The following is a 17,891-nucleotide window of genomic DNA, read 5'->3' on the forward strand; positions in this document are numbered from 1 at the left end:
GGTTGTATAGACAACTTTGTTTCTCATTGGCCTTGTTAGAGAAGAGGGCAACTCTTTGCCGTAGTTCACTGAAGGGCCTGAAAACAGATTGTCTATTAATGGACTGCCTTAATGCCATTATAATGACATCCTTTTCTCACTGCTGAGTTCATAGCTATCCTTGGAATCCTCTGATGTTGAAGTACCTATGTGTTGTCACCATCTGTTCCATGTTTGATTAATTTAGGGTAATATATTGCTTAAGAAAGAATTTCAGTGTAAAATGTCCTAGCATTTTTTTGTGTCTTCATTAAAAAAATTGGAATAATTGTTTCAGTCTTTAAGCAAGAACTGAAATGCTTTTCAAATTTGTCCTGAGAAGTCATGTAATCACATAAAAGTGTAATTAAATAATTTTGTTTTCTCCTATTCCCTCCTCCATCTTTCAGTTCCGTTTTTACTGGTTTTCATATAGAACTGTATAGTGAGATTTCAAAGTGAGCCTTTCCTCTCTGTCTTGTCTATTATTTTCTGTTGCTACTGACTTTTTCTGTTACATTATTCTATTGATGTATCTTGGAAACTTTATGAAGCTTGCTCAAACAAGTTATTAAATGACTAATAGGAATTATTTCTTTTTAATAAAGTTATAACTTATTTTTACAACTTTACTTACTTTTATATGATTTGGAATTTTTATAACTTATAAAAGTCTTTATTTAAATATGCTGAAATCCATGCTACAGCATGTCAGTCAGCATGCAGTTATGTCATCCATACTGATGGATATTTTTTCCTCTGATTATTTCAGGAAGTGTTTGTAGCTCTCTTGTTCATCAGAAGTACAAGTTGCCAGTGCTAGACACAATGTTTGTTAGAAAGGAACATCGTGGGAAAGAGTCTGGGTTAATCATGTTGGAAGACTTTGTGGATTCCTTTACTGAAGAGTGTCTTGGCCTACGATATCCACTGTCACCTTTCATGTATACAGGCAAGCTCTTTAATTTTTTTCTTCTGATCTTCTTGTGGTTTCGTTTCATGTCCAAATGAGTATTGTCATTCAACCTCTGTGTTTGTGGCCTTATCCTCAGGTTCCACATTAAATTTTCTGCCCATTGGTGGAGGCTAAAAGTCCTGATTTGTGTAAGATGAAGTAGTTCCTGATTCAATTTTTAATCCTCTGTGTAAAAGTAGATTATTTGAACTCTGTTGAGTTTAGCTGCTGTGAAGTTCACCACTGTCCTGTTTTCCCCACCAAGCCTGTAGCATGGGCTGAGTTGTTTCTGTGTGGGATCTAATGTCTATCTGCCTTGTAGCACCTTTTTCTTGCTCACACCTAAACCTCATGAGACTGTTTAATTCATGCTTTCTCTGAACTTCTGGTGAAGAGGACTAGGCTCTGCTTTAACTTGCATATCAGAAGGTACAGTTCTAAAACACAAAACACATATGGTTCTTCATTAGCAACCTAAGAGGACTATGTCATGTAGGAAGTTATATGGATTCTGGAAACTATGTTCTTGGGACTATGTTCAGACGAGAAGCATGTTTCTTTTGCCCTGTTTCTCAAGGCTTGCTCCTTCTTAGGCCATTTGCCATGGTTCCTTCTTTATCTGGCCTTCTTAACCAATAGAAATTTTCTGCTTTTTGAAGCACCACAGTCTGTCACTGGATCTGATAATACCTAATTTGTTAAGCTTCAATGAGGAAAATTACTTGAGCAGAATTTAATGACTGATTCATTTTTGTAGTCAAGAAATGACAAAGTGGGGATCTTGTGCTCTGAAGTATTAAATCTGGTGAAAAATGGTAGCTTTTTCTAGCAAAGACCAAAGAATAATGTCAAAGCATGCATGCCTCTACATCTGTATGTTTGATACAGGTTTAGAGAGAAAAAAGGTGGAAGGACAGAAGCGCAGAAAATATTCTGGACGTGAACAGTGATTAACCATTCAATGGTAACATATTAAGACTTCCAGAGAGTGCTTATCACAGGTGCCTACCAGAGTATGAGGGGACAAAAAGCACTGATTACATCCTCTGCTTAAGAACCCTTCTGTCCTGAGTTTGGCTTTGTAGTTGGCAGGAACAGTAACTAGTGAAGTTGCAAAAATCCCAAATGAGTACTAGGAAAAGAAGAAAATCCTATTAATCTTTGTTTGCAGTTTAAGATAATAATGGAAAATATTTAAACCTATATTAAGAAGCAGTTAATTAAGACAGATGTGTAGGGTAAAGCAAAGTTTATTTCAGACTCGACTATTTTGTTAAACATTTCTTTATGTTATTGTTTTTGTATGATGGTAGATTGCAAAATAATTTGATTTCAGATAAACTTTAAATCTGAGGTATAGCTGAGTATATAGTATCTATAATGTAGTGGGTTTTTTTGTGTTTGCTCAGCTTGTAAGCAGTACCTTGAGAAGTACCCTGGGGATAAAAACCTTTTGTGGCAAGTGGAGGGAGGAGGAGATTGGTTCCAGAGAAGGTCTCTTATGTCTATAGTGCAAGAGGAAAATCTCAAAATTGCAGGTATGGATGCTTTGTTTTGTTGTTTTCTGACACTTTGTGAAAGTTGAATAAATACTGTGCAAGAGTGACTTCTGTGAACACTGTGTAGAAACTAGCAGAAAGATTTCCATTTGTCCTGAGACCTTTGAGATCATATTTGGAATGGTGTCATATTTTAACCCCAGCTGGCAGCTAAGTACCATGCAGCTGCTTGTTCACCCTCTCCTCCCGTGGTAGGATGGGAAGGAGAGTCTGGGGAAAAAAAAAAAAAAAGTAAAACCTCTGTGTTGAGATAAGAACAGTTTAATAATTAAAATAAGATAAAATATAATAATGAAAAGGGAGACAAAAGCAGCTAAATAAAACCCAAGAGAGAGAAGTGGTGCACAGTGCAGTTGCTCACTACCTGCTGACAGATGCTGAGGCAATCGCCAAGCAGCCCCTTCTAGCCAACTGTCCCCAGTCTATATACTGAACAGGATGTTCTGTGCTGTAATCCCTCCCATCTTCTTGTGCACCCGCTCACTGGCAAAGCGTGGGAAGCTGTAAAATCCTTCACAAAGGATAAACACTACTCAGCAGCAATGAAAATAGTGTGATATCAACATTGTTCTCATACTGAATTCAAAATGCAGCACTATGCCAGCTACTAGGGAAAAAAATTATTTTATCCCTTCTGAAAGTGGGATGATATCCACTCCTTATATCCTGTATCTTTTATGTCATACCCAGGTTCTGTTCTTTGCAGTTATTACCAGTTACTCTGAATCATTGTATTTCCTGTTTTCTGATATACACAAACATCACACACGTGTATCATTGTCTTAGTCTATGAGCCATCCCTCTAAAATGTCTGTTGAGTTCTTTTAGTCCATGACTTTTGAGTTCCATCTGTCGTAACAGTCTTTCAGGGCAGAAAAGATACTGCATCAAGTTGGATTGTTGCATGCTGGAGCCAGTTCTGCTTCTGTCACCACTGCACTTGTTTGTTTTCTCAAAGTTAATTGTTCATTGGTCTGGGTGTTTTTTCCTGTAATACCTTTAATATGGCAATTGAATGGGAATTAGGTTCTGATCCCCAAATTCAGAATGGTGAAAACAGATGCTGTGAGGTCCCCAGTTGAGTGATAGGCATATAACCATGAAAGAGACAGTATAAAGTGTTATATGGCAATTAATATCATGCAATTTAATTTATTGGCTACTTGCACCCAGAATCAAATCCCCATAAGGAATGCAATGGACTTCCCCATCTTCCTGTATTTACCTGCTAAGTGGAGCCAGGTGCTTGAGCAAACTCAGTTCCACAAATTATTTTGCTTTTTCCTGAAGCAGGAATAACCCAGGCTGTTTCCTTCTGCATGTTTATGCACACTACAGGAAATTTATCCCTTTCTACACTGTATAGAAGTTTGGACTATGCTGTGTCGGACTGACTGTCAGATTCCCTAGTGTTTACTTAACAGGTGGCTTCTGCCCAATGTTTGAAGGTCCTGCCACCCACTGCTCCAGGATAAATGGGTTGTTGTATAATTTCATTTTTTGGGAGGCTGGTATGTGACGGAGAATGTGATATTCCCACTCAATGCCATGGTCTTTGGCCCAGTTGTCTAGGATGCTGTTTAGAAAATTAATCGCACTATCTCATTCTGGAATTTCTGTCATCTTCTTAAGGTTTCCTTCTTAAGGCCACTGTTCCTGGTGGTGACATGGGGTTCAGGCTATGTTCTCTCCTTTCTAGATGTTGCTTCCACCATTATGAGCACATGACATTTTTCACTGGAGTTTTGGGGGAGTGTGATATAGTCTATCTGCCCAGTCTCCCCATATTTCTGTTTCAGTTGTCATTTTCCATACTAGAAAGGCTTTAACCACTTGGCCTGTTTAATTGCAGTGCATGTTTCACATTCATGGATAATCTGTGCAGTTGTGTCCATGGTCGAGTCCACCCCTGTATCAAGTGTCCACCTATGATTTGCATCTCATCCTTGATTATCTGAGGTGTCATGGGTGCACCAAACTAGCAATAATTTTCCCTTATATTGACAATTTTGATCCACCCGAGTTGCTTCAATCTTAGCAGCCTCATGCACTTTCTTTTTGTTCTGATGTTCCTCTGTGGCCCATTTCTTGGGTGCGTCAGTCTCTGCATCAGGTACTTTCACAACCAGGTTCTCCACCTAGACAGCAGTATCTTGTCTATGGCATATGATATGGTATCATGGTTTGAGGCTGGCACAATGCCAGTGCCCCCATGAAAATATACTTTTCCTCATGGCTTCTGTGAGATGTGATCAGGAACAGAGCAAAGCAGGCTCTAACTTAATAGTGAAGGAAACAAACTTTATTAACTACAATATCTAAAAAGGAACAGACACAGAACTAAGAATGAAAAACCTCCAAATACATTCCTCCTCCTCCCCCCGCCATTTTCTCCACAGCATGAAATAACGCTATAGATTTCCACCCTGGCACCATCTCTCAGATAATCAACTTCCAGTCCATCACCACCCCTTAGATAATCAACTCTCAAGTCCATCAGGGAGAGAGGACTTGCACCATAGGCTTTCCCCAGAAACACAATTGAAACCTCTTGTGTTTCCATGTTACTCCTGGCACCCCTCGGAGAACATCTACCCTCATGACTTCTTCCCTCCATGTTCAGTGCTCTCACCACTGCACATGGACCAGGACTGCTTTTAGGGTTCCCCTTTTAAGGATGCCCCATCCAGTTCTAAAAAAGCTTCAGGTCTCTCAGCTTCAGGACACCAGTCCCCCCCAAATTTACCCCCTGGGGCCAAGGGGCCTCGTGAACAGGGATCTTCCTCTCTGCTGAAGACAGAGGGCATCCCACACCCTCCTCAGCCGTCTCTGTTCACACCACTGCTTCTCCACTCTCTCTTGGCTCCAAGGCATTGCCTCCCCCTAAATGCAGTCTCTGTGTCATAGGAAAAACATGGGTCTGTCCATGGCCATACAAGAAAAGAGTCCAGCCCAAGGGCACTCCATCATCTCCTCCCACCTAGGATTCTTCCCACCTCTTCCAACATCTCTCACTTGCACCAACTTTCCTCACACTTTCCCATTTCCTCTGGCTTCATCTCTCTCTCTCCGCATTCAGATTCAGGAGAATCAATATTTGTAAGGTTTCCACTATTCAAGAAAGGGGTTAAAATCTTCGCCTCTGTCTGCCCAGAATCCCCCACCTTCCTTCTGGCCGGCCGTGCTGCCAGCACAATATCACATTCCAAGGCAGCACAGGCACTGGCTCTCTCTCTCCATCTCCTGGGGGGTGTGTGGGGGGGCCCCGATGCTTCTCAGGGCTCCTCCACCCTTCCATCTTGCCAGGCCTTCACTCCCCTCCTCTGCCCCAGGCTCCGGCCTACCTCACATGGCCGCATGGCTTCCCTCCCCCAGCCAGCCCCGGCCGGGCAGGGGAGCTCTGAGCTCCTTCACTGACCGGGACCAAGAGAGAGTTCTCCTGGGAGTTCTTGCTTTTAACCCCCTGTGTTCTCAGAGGTGGTCCACACCTTCAGGTGACAATATTCAAATCCAAGCACTGATTGGTTTGACCACAACTTCCCAAAAAACTCACTTCCTTCTTAACCTACGACACATGGCATATGCAAGATAGTGCAGTATGGCAGCTCAGATGGCCTTACCTTTTTGCTTTACTCTGCCTCTGCCACTGCAACCACCCCACAGGGTATTTGTCACTACACAAGTCAGTGTAGAAATAAAATATTGGTCATTTTTCTCATTCAGCAATGTCTAAAGCCAGCTGGATGGCCTTCACCTCTGCAAATTCACTTGATTCACCTTCTTCAGCAGCTTGTTGTAGGAGACTCAATCTCTGATCCTGTCCTACAGTTTAGCAGAACAATCAGTAAATAAGGCATATTTCTTCTCTTTTTCTGGTATTTTATTCACAATGAGTCCTCTTCAGTATGGGTCACCTCCTCTAGTGATACTCCAAAATCTTTTCAGGCCAGTCCTTGATCACTTTCAAGATTCCTGTACAATCTAATTGGTGCAGTATTTCTGATGGTGCATCATTGTGTTAGTGACTGGCACCTGTTATTCTTCAACAGCCCCACAACAGAAGGGTCCTCTGAGAGAAAATGCCAGGCAGACAGATGCTTAATTTTCTCTGTCTCCAAGGCAGCTGTAGTGAAAGCCCGATGCTACTCTTCTGGATCCCTGAAATATCCTCTTCTGAAATGGTTTGTGACAAAGATGCACAGAATCTCTGGGCAGTCACAGTGACATGCTTTTGCCATTCATTCCCACTCAGGCGAGTCTCAGCCTCCGTTATAGTCAGCTGTTGGGACCTCCCTGTCACTCTAGAACTACTAATGGGTTGTTGCCCTCTATGGCATGATGACATTATGGCACACTGTGCACTGATGTCTGTTAGACCCTTACACTCTTGTGGGTTTGACGTTCTAGGCTACTGGATCCTCACATTCCAGTGAACTTAACTGATCATCGTCTCCCATTGATTGGAGGCAGGACTGTCTAGTATGGATATAGAATTCTTCACCCACTTCCTGTGAAAAGGGATCAGAATTCTTTACCATAGAATCAGGAGTAAGATTAGCCATTCCATTCTGTCTGGGGAATTGCCTGCTGGAGACTGGAGCAGCAATTTTCCTGCAAGAATCCACATTTGTGATTGTTTTTCCTTGCAGTTCATGCCTCTAGGGTGTAGGTGGATTTTCCATATAATTTTTTCATATCCTTTCTGTGGTCCCACAGGATTTTAAAAACCACGGTGTGTACCCTTTATCCTCTTTTTTGAGCAAAAGAATCTCTTAATAGCTGAGATACTTGTCTGTACAGGCAGGGAGTAGAACCTGTCTTCTTTTTGTTGCTGTAACTCCTGGAGCTGTTTTTCATACTTTTTGAACAGATTTTTTCACAACTGAGAGGCAAGTCCATAGGTAGGGAGAGAGATTTTCTTTGTATTCCCAGAGTTAGCAAATCACTTAGACCACTGTGGGTGCTTCTTCATCTCTCTAGGTCATTAATGCCAGTGAGTTGGGATGATGGTGTGCTACATATACAAATATCTACCACATGAGTTATGTGCATTGGGCTTTGTCAAGATCAGTATGTGACTGCACATTCTTTGGCTCATAACAAATCATCTCTAGCACAGCTAGCTCCCTCAGGTACCAGACACCTCCCTGTCCATGGTGGTCCACTTGCGTGGGTGACATGGAATGTCTTCCTTGAAGGCCTTTCCTTCTCACTTGACAAGCAACTAAGTGCCACGCATCTGCTTGTTCCCCCCTTAGTGGGGTGGGGAGGAGAATCTGAAAAAAAATGCAAAACCTCTGGATTGAGGCAAGAACATTTTAATAATTGAAATCAAATTAAACAGAAGCATAATGTGACAATAATCATAATGAGAAGGGAGACAACAAAACCAGAAAAAGGAAACCCAAGAGAGAGAACTGATACACAATGCAGTTGCAGTGATTAGCCCCTCCCAGTTTATGTACTGGGATTAACAATGTGGTATGGAATATTTCTTTGGTCCTGGCTGTGTCTTGTCCCCAGCTTCTTTTGCACTTGCTCACTTAGCATAAGAAAGTGAAAAGTCCTTGAATTAGGGTCATCCCCTATTTAGTACAACTAAAACATCAATGTGTTATCTTACACTAAATTCAAGACAGAGCATTGTATGAGCTATAAGGAAGAAAAGTAAATCTATCCCAGCTGAAAGCAGGACAAACGGTTGTTATATAAAGGTACTAATTTTCTCTTGCTCTGTTTATTCCTTCAAATCTTCACAGCAGAGACCTCGAAGAAGGAAAATAAGAGTTTGCAAGCAGAGGACAATTTTTGTCAGTCTGAAGTATCTGAAGCAGGTGGACCAAGGACTGAGGTAGAAACACAACTAAGTGTAGGTACACCTTCTGTCACCTCTTTTTTTTTTGAGTGTATTGTAACTGGAAAAACAGTTATGAGAAATTATTTTTGCTTACTTGTTACTTTCTGTGTGGATGTAATGCTTCCCATTGATGTAATGCTAATGTTGGAGATGGGTTGGTGATTTTTTGTTTTGGTTTTGTTTTGTTTGTTTTTTGCTTTGTTTGGTTTTGGTTTGGTTCTTGGTTTTGGCTTTTTTGTGTTTTTTTTTTTTTTTTTGTGGACAGGTGGGGTTTTCCCATGCATGTAGAGAGTCTGTGCTGCAGCTGTCAGGGTCTGCAATTTGAGTCTTTTACCACCGGATTACATAAAGGAGAGTGTTTCAACTGTCTCTGAGATTAAACTGTTTAGAGAGTTTTTAGAGGTACCATCCATGTCACAGTTCAATACAATGGCTGATGTTAAGTTTGCGTGGAGAGTTAGACATTGTCTGTACAAAAAGACCGCACTTTTCTTTGCATGTATTTGATACAGCAGCCAGATTACAGCTGCTCATGGACATGTAGTTATGAATATGTTTGGGTCATTAAATATTATGAAGCTCTTCCTTTATTTCATTTGTGTTCTGAAGCCACACAGAATGTACTTGACAATCATTCATAGCTCCAAATACCATGAGCATAGATTTGCATGCTTTAAGGAATGTATGTGTTATTGACATGACCATGCTTTCATGGAAGCCAGTGCTTTAATTAAAAATGGGAAATAATTACTAAATCAATACTCTCAGATGTTAATATTTCAACTTTAGATTTGGAACTTAAGTAAAGTTTTCCCATTTGAGAAAAATTACTATTTCCCAAAGCAAAATTGACAGAAAAGTAGTGATGTTTTAAATCTCTCAATGACTGGAAGCAATAACTCTTAGTTGTCTTTCATTTGCAGCAGTGTCTCTAGCCTCATCTCTGAGTTTTAGATAGATTCCGATAAAAATCATATCAGCAAATGATCTAAAAACTTACACATTTTGGTTATAGAGCTATATGGATATACCCAGCAAAAATAGAGTGGTTGCTGTGAGTTAAGAAGCCCTGTCTCTTGCCCTTTTTTAGAGGAAAAGACAGTAGATACCAAAGTGCTCCAACTCCTCATAACTTGGTAAAACTGCTGGCAGCTCTAAAATTGGCATCTGCAGTATCTATAAGCAGTTGTGCAATGGTTTGAAAATTGTTGCACCACGTAAGAAAGTAAAATATCCCACCTTCCCCCAAACCATGAAAAAACATTTCCCAACTTTAATTTTTCCCTCTCTGTTAGTGCTCCCCATTTTGTGCATTTTGATTCTAGAATAATTTGCTGTTAGTTTACAAATTCTTATGTACTTACTACTTACCTGAAATTACTTGTCTTGGTTTGAAAATACAGGTGTCTGCTAAGGAAGGCAGGAGCCTCCCCTGAACTGGGAACTGTAAACCCCCTCCCTCTGAATTGTTACAAATTTGAAATTAAGTGGGGCTCTCAGGCAAAGATATGGGAGCAGGAATAACAGTTCTTTATTAGGGAAGAAAATAAAAAATAAATAAGCAATGCAGTAATACAAAACAACACCGACAGAATCAGAACACAACCTGGTCAGGGTGTTGGTAGCAGTCCAATTGGAATGGTGGCTGCAGTCCTCATGCAGTGTCAGGTGTGGTTCTGTTGCAGCAGTGATCCTGTAGAAGTGGTAGTCTTCCTCTGAAGATCCAGTGGAAAAGGCAGCTGTTCCTCTGGGAATCCAGTGGAAAGGCTATTCTGGTGGCCCAGAATCTCGGATTATATCCAGTCAGGATGCTTGGCTCCTCGCCCTGGGTGGAGCATCTCACAATGGGATGCTGTAATTTTATCAGTCATGCAGTGACACTCAATAGCCCATTCATAGCAGATGTCTCCCTGGAGGGAGGATTGGTTGTAGAAGAGATAAAGAAAACTGCTCAATTAACAGAAGATAACTGCCACACCTCTTGCAGGCAGCAAATAGAATACACATTGCCTTGCAATCTAGGACACTACTTCAAATAGCAGAATGTAGACATGGCCACTTTTTGCCAGCCTTCTTCCACAGTATTGGAAGTGAGACTGGAAAAGTGGACCAGGATGCTGGTAATTGCTGTTCCGGATTATTACTAGTGGCTAAGAAAAAACAATGTACATAATTTTATTTTAATGTGTACAGCTTTTGTGTACTTTACTGTATCAAGTGCTGAATCCTCAGCTAACTTGCAGAAAAAAATTAAGGTATTGGGATGGTGTGGAGAAACAGGGGACAAAAAAGCTCTAGGGAGAGAAAGCTAAGCAGCCTGTTGTGCTGACTGTAAGCTGACATGTAAGCTGCATTACTGATGAATCACCAAGTTCTGGCTTTTTTTATTTTTTACATAGGTTGCCCTATTCTGTTGGATGTCATGACAAAAATAAAACTATAGAATAGTATACAAGTATAAAAAAAAGACTTCACAAATAAATTTTGCCAACAACTGCAGTGTAGTCCCTTGGGTTTATGCAGAAAGGGGAAAAAAACCAGAAAGAGCGTCCTCTAATTGATTTGTGTGGACACTTATTATAAGCAGAACTGTTAGGAAAAAAATCTTGATAGTATTAGTTAATAGTGACAGGCCACCTTGAAATCTTATCTTCTATATTGGAGCCAGAAGTAAAACAAAGAAAAACTAATCATCCATGACATAAAGATGACTTTTAAAAAATATTAAATTTGTTGAGATGAGACAGAAGACTTAGCTATAAATTAAGAATTATTTTAGCTGCTGTTTTATAGGATCATTACTATGAAATAGTGCTTTAGAAAGGTGCAGCCATAGGTAGGATGATGAAGGTATTTTAGTAAATTCAGAAAATTTTAGAATAACATTAGCTTTGCTTTTGCTCCACAGGCTGACTTTCAGAAAGGTAAAGAATCAACAGATGTCCATGCAAGCACATCTGAAGGTAAAAATAACCTTGATTATTAGTATTGCAATTACTCTAGGTGGATATTCTAGATAGACAGTTTTGCAGGCTATTTTACAGCTTTCCATTTTGCTTCATTCATCTGTAAAATGGATATGAAAACAAGCTTTCCTCTAAGGTGCTGAGATTGAACTCATATATCTTTTAGAGGAATTCAGATAAAATTGTTATGAGTCTTGGTAAAGACCCTATTCAGAAAGAAAGTAACACAAGGAAATGCTGTTTTAGTGGCACTCAATTTCTTTCATGAACTATTTCAGATAGGAAAGTCATATGCAGATCTTAGTCTGAATTTGTTCGCTGGAATTTTTTTTGTGTTATTCTCCTAAGACCCTAATGCAACTCCTGTTTCCGTCTGGACACGAAGCAGTCATTTAAAACGTCAGAGGCTAAATAAAAATAGACAGGAACCTGGACTTGAAACTTCCCAACAAGATGAGGAAAATGCTCTTCAAATGTCCAAAAGCAGGTACCAGGAGCCCGTTTTTACTGATTTCTTATTTTGTTGCTTAGGCAGCCATAAACTATATTGTGTCTCAGGGTGTGCAACTGGTATTTCTTCTCCTTTTTCCCCACTCAACTTGCTTGATTTTAAAATTACTAAAAGTAAAGTCTAATGCAAGATAGGAAGAGAGAAAAGTGAGACATCAATTGAAGAGTGATTGCACCACAATGTAGTACCTGTGAAAGCTCAGTAAATAATAGACATAATAGGAAAAGAGTGATGGCTGAGAGTGTCCTGTTGTAACTGAATCTGTACAATGGTAAAAATATTTCTATTCACAGCGTGGTTTTTTGAGATAATATATCTGGACCTACATCCATAACACTCTGTGTGGTCTTTGAGGAGGTATCCCTTCCCCATTTCTTGTTACAGTTGATATATTGCAATAAAATATGGTCTGACTGTTCAGTTGGGGAGCTGGTTACTGCTTGTCAGCTAATAAAAAGTGTTATAGGGAGCCATGTCTTCAAAGGAAAGCCCTTTGCTCAGACAATATTTTAAACCATCATATCTGATCTAACATCCTGAAAAGAACCCAAAACCATTTCCAGTTTAAATGATGTTAACCTGTGTAACAATCATCAGATGTGGATGTGAAGAGTAGTGTGACTTTTGTGCCATAACAGTTCTTACAGGAGAGGGCTTGGAGTAATAATTTGTACTGGCTTTCCATTCAGAATTTCTATTTTAGGTAAATAAATAGCCCCTTCCTCTGTCACAGACACACTGTGCCCACCCCACCCTGCTCCATGTGTATGTCTCCCTCTCATTCTCTTCCAAAGAAACCCACTTCAACCCCTAAAGCTTCTTTTGACAAACTGAAGATAACTGTATTATTTTCTAGGAAATCACTCAAGCTTGGGACATGGGGCCTCTTTAAACAGAATTAGTTGTGGGGATTCTCTTTGTGCAGTTGAGACCTTACACTAGGTAGTGCCTAATTTTTTGTTTAAATTGCTCTGTGGAATTACATATGTTGTATTGCTGTGCTGCACTGTCAGTGCACTGCTCTAAGCTGGTTCAACAGGTCAAGCGGCACACTTGATGCTGCCTCAGTTTAAGAAGTGCTGTTACTTCTAGTAATTGGCTAGTCTGTATGTGAGAGGACTAACCTGATATGATTGGTTACTAAACTAACCTAATTTGAATGTCAAATTTTGGGCCTTGCAAAATTAAGGCAATGAGGTGTTGCTGTTTCACAAGATGTGTTACATGGTGTTTTTAAGCAGAGGTAAAAGGAGTGCTAAAATGAAGGCATCAGAACAGCATATGAGCTTGGTACGTTCCGTTCATGCACACCAAAAAATGAAGCAGGGTCTTCTGCTGTGCACTTTCCTATTGAGTCCTACTTTCATCTCAAGACTGTCATGTAGGATAAAACCCTCCAGTACTGCCTTTACTATGAGATCACAAAGTAGACTCCTGTGAATCTATTGCATGCACGTTTTTCTTTGCTTGTATGTAATAGTTTCAGTTCATCTAAACTTTATTGTCTCAAAAATGAGAACTGAATATTTGAGTTACTGTTACTATCCTGCAGTAGTGACAGTGCATCAGCACTTCATCTTTAGATATTTGCTAATGTAACCTCTAGGTGATGGCAGCTTATTCACTGTTGATGTGTTTATTGCCTTGAGTTATTTTCCAGTCATGGTCTTTGTAATATCTGTATTTTCAGTGATCATATGAATACAGGTGTTTTCATAATTCCATTATTTGAAAATATTTCTACAGTGGGGATGAAGGGAAAAAGAAGTTGCTGCTTTTCTTAACCCTTTGTAGCTTTCAAATATGTAATGCATCACTACTTTCTAAATTTAAAATAATAAACTTAGAGAAATTTCAGATTTCTTTCCCGTAAAATGGAAGTGAGACAGATATAATTTTATAATTGCCAAAGTAGTTTTCTTAGTTGTTATTACTTTTTTTTCCTAATGAGGAGTTAGCCATCTTTAGATGCATTTAGTTTTCTTGATTTGTATCTCCTGTGGCAAATATGCACCACATAATTGGTCATGAAAGAATTTCCCTGCTGAGATCACCAAAATTATGTATTAATCTAAAAGATATATCTCAATACCTGCTACAGGCCGGAACTTTTTGCCCACACATCTGAAAGCTCTGAAGACTTAGTGGAAGTGCCTAAGGTGGATGCTGTTGAGAAGGATGAGGAAATGATTGCTGAAAATGAAGATCAGTCCATATTAGACGCGGAAATGCACATATCACCCTCTGAGAAACAAATTGAGATGGAGGTGAGCTGGATGGGATAACGGTAGCAGATAATTCCGGAATACAGCTACGGTTTCTGTTAAATATGGTCCTTGCTACCTTGCTCCATGTGATTCTCAGGTCTTTGATTTTTTGCACCAGTACTTCATTAAGAAGGGCATCTGAGAAGTTAAGACTAGTACAGAATTAGTTTCATACATATTTTGAACAATAGATTTTATAGGATCTTCAGTAAGATGAATTTCTAGCTTGTCTACCATCCTCATTTTCTTCACTGATTTCTCCTGATAAGAAATTCCAGAGAATTTGAATGGGATCCAGAAAATGACTGGGATAAGGTCAAGATCTGACCCAGTATCTCTAATTTAAAAAAAAAAAACGTTTTTTGAAGACATCAGGACCTGATATGCTTCAGTGACTTCTATTAGTTCTTTTTACTTCTCTACTTAAAACTTGCCTGTTGGATTCAAACATCAAATTTAAATCCAGCTTTTAGCTTCACCTTGGTAACAACTTCAATTTAAATTTCTGAATATTCATTGTGCCTAGCAATGCCCTCAGGGTTTTATGTTCTTACTGATAGAGGAAAATGTTCAAGGAATGATTGCAGGAGGCATGAGAGATGCATTAAAAACTCCTTGTCTTGGTTCCTAACTGTAAGTTATGGTCATATATTTAGTGTAGGTGACAACAACAAACTAATACTCTGGCTAAGTTAGCTAATCTGCATTAAGTTTTGCCTTCTTAGTATACAATTCTAGATATCTCAGCTATCTACTTCTCACATTAAGCTGCAAATTTCAATCACATGTGCATCCATTAGGGCTGGGGAACAATAGCTGGGCATAATTTTGACTTACAAATATGCCCTTCTTTTCTCTCTCTCTCTCTCTTTTTTTTTTTTTTTTTTTTTTTTTTTTTTTTCAGGAAATGCCATCAGAACCTTTTAATGGTGAGGTAGCAGAAGAAACTGCTAAGACCTCACTCATGGCTGATGGGGAGATGGTAAATGAAGTTCCAAGTGGCGAATCAAAATTGCTGTCTGAGAATCAAGGAAAAGAACCTGTAGCGCCGTTTGTTCCATTAACCCTTGATGCTCCAGCAAAACCCCCAGAAGACACTGAATCAGAGAAGGTGAGAGAATTGAAACTAAATGTTAAGTAATTTTTACTTCAAAGTATATTTATCTTGCACAGAGTTTTTTTTTTTCTTTTGTTAAGTAACAGAAAATAACGTTTTATGAAATTATTGGGAGAAGCAATTATTAGGCCAGATGATGTAAGTCCATAAGGAGAATACACTAAAATTTCTTTTTCAATGTGCAGAAGTGGGACCAATATGCATGTGATACCCAAAAGAAAGATATGTTTGCAGCAGTTGCCTTGACAGTCATGAAACTGCTGTTTCTCACTAAAATACTGGTTCGGTGAGGATGAAAAGCCACATACTTGTTTTGTCTAGCAATTTGTGCCTAATGAGGTGTACAAATAATTAACTACTGCTAAAATGCCTTTGCTTTCAGAACACAGGTTTTAACTGTTTTCTTGTTTATAGTGCAAAAGCAGATTATTGTATGTTAGCAAAACCCTAATTGTATTTGTCTAAATTTTTTTTTTCCCTTAGGATTAATGTCACAGTGCTTTTTCTGTACCTCAAATTATTCAACTCTTTTGAACAATTTGAAAATCAGCAACTCTGGATATGAAATGCAGGTCACAAAATAGTCTTGTGCAAAAAGGAGGACTGTCTTGTGAAGTTATGTGTGCATGCTGAATGCCAAACTATCCTCTGATGTTAATAGCTAGAGGCAGTAGTTGCTCAGTGTCTTTTACCTTCAACTAATCGTCCTTTCGATTGTTTTCATCCACCCATAGGTTTTAAATGAAAATGATTCAGAAATGCTGAGTGAAGAAGTTACATCAGCAGAGAAGGAGGGCACCGAAGAACACCAAGAATCTGAAAAGGCCAGCACTGAAAACGCAGCTGCTTTGGCATCCAAGGAAGAGCCCTTTGACAATGGCCTGCCCGATTCTGTTGTAACTGAAGCAGCAGAAGGATCTGTTTCTGAAAACCTACCTTCCTCATTAGAAGATCAAAATGAGGAAGCAGGGCACAACTCGCAGGAGGCCCCAGCTGCCTTGATGAGTCAGAGCTCCTTGGTAATGGTTGAACTTGAGGGTGTTTCTTTTCAGCAGCCTTCTGGACAGGAAGCACAGAAGAACCAGTTGGAAGAGCCCCCAGAAGAGCCTACAGAGCAGTCAGATCACTACACGCAGACAGTGGCAGAGCGGGCTGCTGACAGCAGCTCTGAGGAAGCAGAAATTGAGGTACCTGTGGTAGATCGGAGAAACTTGCGAAGAAAGGCTAAAGGCTACAAAGGTCCACCCAAGAAAAAAGGAAAGCCAGCTTAAAAATCAAATAGTGATAATTTATCTATTTATAACAAGGCTATTTTGTGTAAAACATTAAGGTGTAACTGCACCATATCTGGCACAGCACACACGTTTAAAATTCTGGGTTGGATTTCCTCTTGGGTTCATCACCTTTCCTTAAGTTTTGATTTGTTTGTTTTTTAAATTTAACTGCTAGAAATTTAACTTCTTTGTGGTATGAAAGTAAATAGCCAGTCTTCTTCCTTCATAAAGGATACATGATGAATAAATACACTTGTGCTATCAAAGGGAATAGTTTGTATATTTGAGGTGGTAGTAATGGAAGAAAAATGCAGTGTGAAATCCTGGCCCTGTCAAGGTCCCTTAAATTGCTGTAGACTTCCTTGTCACTGGACATGACTCGAGATAAATTTTTTAATAACTTTGTGTTCTCTACTGTGAGGAAAAGCAGAACAAGAAAAATCCTTCATTGTTTCTTGTTCCCTTCCCACAGTCTTAAGACTAAAGATTAAAAGAATGTAAGATTCTTCATTCTAGGTCTCAAAATGTACAAGAAGGTGTAGCTCAGTAGATCAATGCAACATGAGTGGCACTTGTCTTTCATGAGAATCACTTGAAACAGCTGAGTCGATAGAATGCAGTGCAGTGTCTGCCACAGCACTTCCTAGTAATGGATTTCTTGAGCAAAGATTAAGAGATGCCTACTCAGTAAACTATTTGTAGCTTCCAAAGCAAGCATTCTGGTAAGCCCAAGTTTTTCCAGAGTATATGGAATGGAGCCTCTGTATGGAATCATTTGAACTGCCTTCCTAACTACTTGCATGTGTTGAGTGGATAGCTGCTTCCTTTGCATTACAGGAAAAGGATATGACAACTCTTGATCTCGTTTTGGTCTGAATGGAAGTGGTTCTTTGTGTTTTCCAAATACTTGGCTGGTGCTGTGGGGTAACTGCTGAAATGCTGTGTCGTCCAGGTGTGTGACTCCTGTGGGCACTGACATTTCAGGTGATTGTGATATTCTTTAGTGTATTAATGGGTATTTCAGCAAATGCTTGCTTGCCAAACTTCTATGCCTTTAGGAGTTAGTGGGTGATACTTTGTGAATACTTCTGATTCCCACTTTTGTTTTCTAACTTGAGTGTAATTTCTGGGATGATAGCTTCCCAGTTGATGACTTTTCTTAAAATCAGCGACCAAAATTCACTGTATGCCAACAGGAATAAACCCAGACTTGTCATGCTCATTTCCCTTCTGAGGTTCTCTTGCAAACCGTGTATTTAACTTGTCACACATACCTACATTGGCCTTAGTTTGCTGTGTGTTTCTTTTCAATAAGTACTGATCCTGTTGTAATGGGCTAATGTTGTGATAAGGCACGAAATGCTGAC

General features: G+C 39.5%; 1 protein-coding gene across 1 annotated transcript in view; it reads left to right on the forward strand.

Moving 5' to 3' along the window:
- The window catches only part of FAM169A (family with sequence similarity 169 member A), a 36,302-nt gene extending 19,781 nt beyond the window's left edge, over window positions 1-16,521 (forward strand). Inside the window, exons 6-13 of the mRNA XM_041414689.1 lie at window positions 791-970; window positions 2,383-2,511; window positions 8,292-8,401; window positions 11,298-11,352; window positions 11,704-11,842; window positions 13,968-14,133; window positions 15,038-15,244; window positions 15,985-16,521. Of these exons, the coding sequence (XP_041270623.1) occupies window positions 791-970; window positions 2,383-2,511; window positions 8,292-8,401; window positions 11,298-11,352; window positions 11,704-11,842; window positions 13,968-14,133; window positions 15,038-15,244; window positions 15,985-16,521 (1,523 nt within the window). The remainder of the gene's footprint in view (window positions 1-790; window positions 971-2,382; window positions 2,512-8,291; window positions 8,402-11,297; window positions 11,353-11,703; window positions 11,843-13,967; window positions 14,134-15,037; window positions 15,245-15,984) is intronic.
- Window positions 16,522-17,891: the final 1,370 nt, after the last annotated feature.

Source organism: Onychostruthus taczanowskii, unplaced genomic scaffold (genome assembly GCF_017590055.1).
Source record: "Onychostruthus taczanowskii isolate IOZ18803 unplaced genomic scaffold, ASM1759005v1 scaffold46, whole genome shotgun sequence".
Lineage (NCBI taxonomy): Eukaryota > Metazoa > Chordata > Aves > Passeriformes > Passeridae > Onychostruthus > Onychostruthus taczanowskii.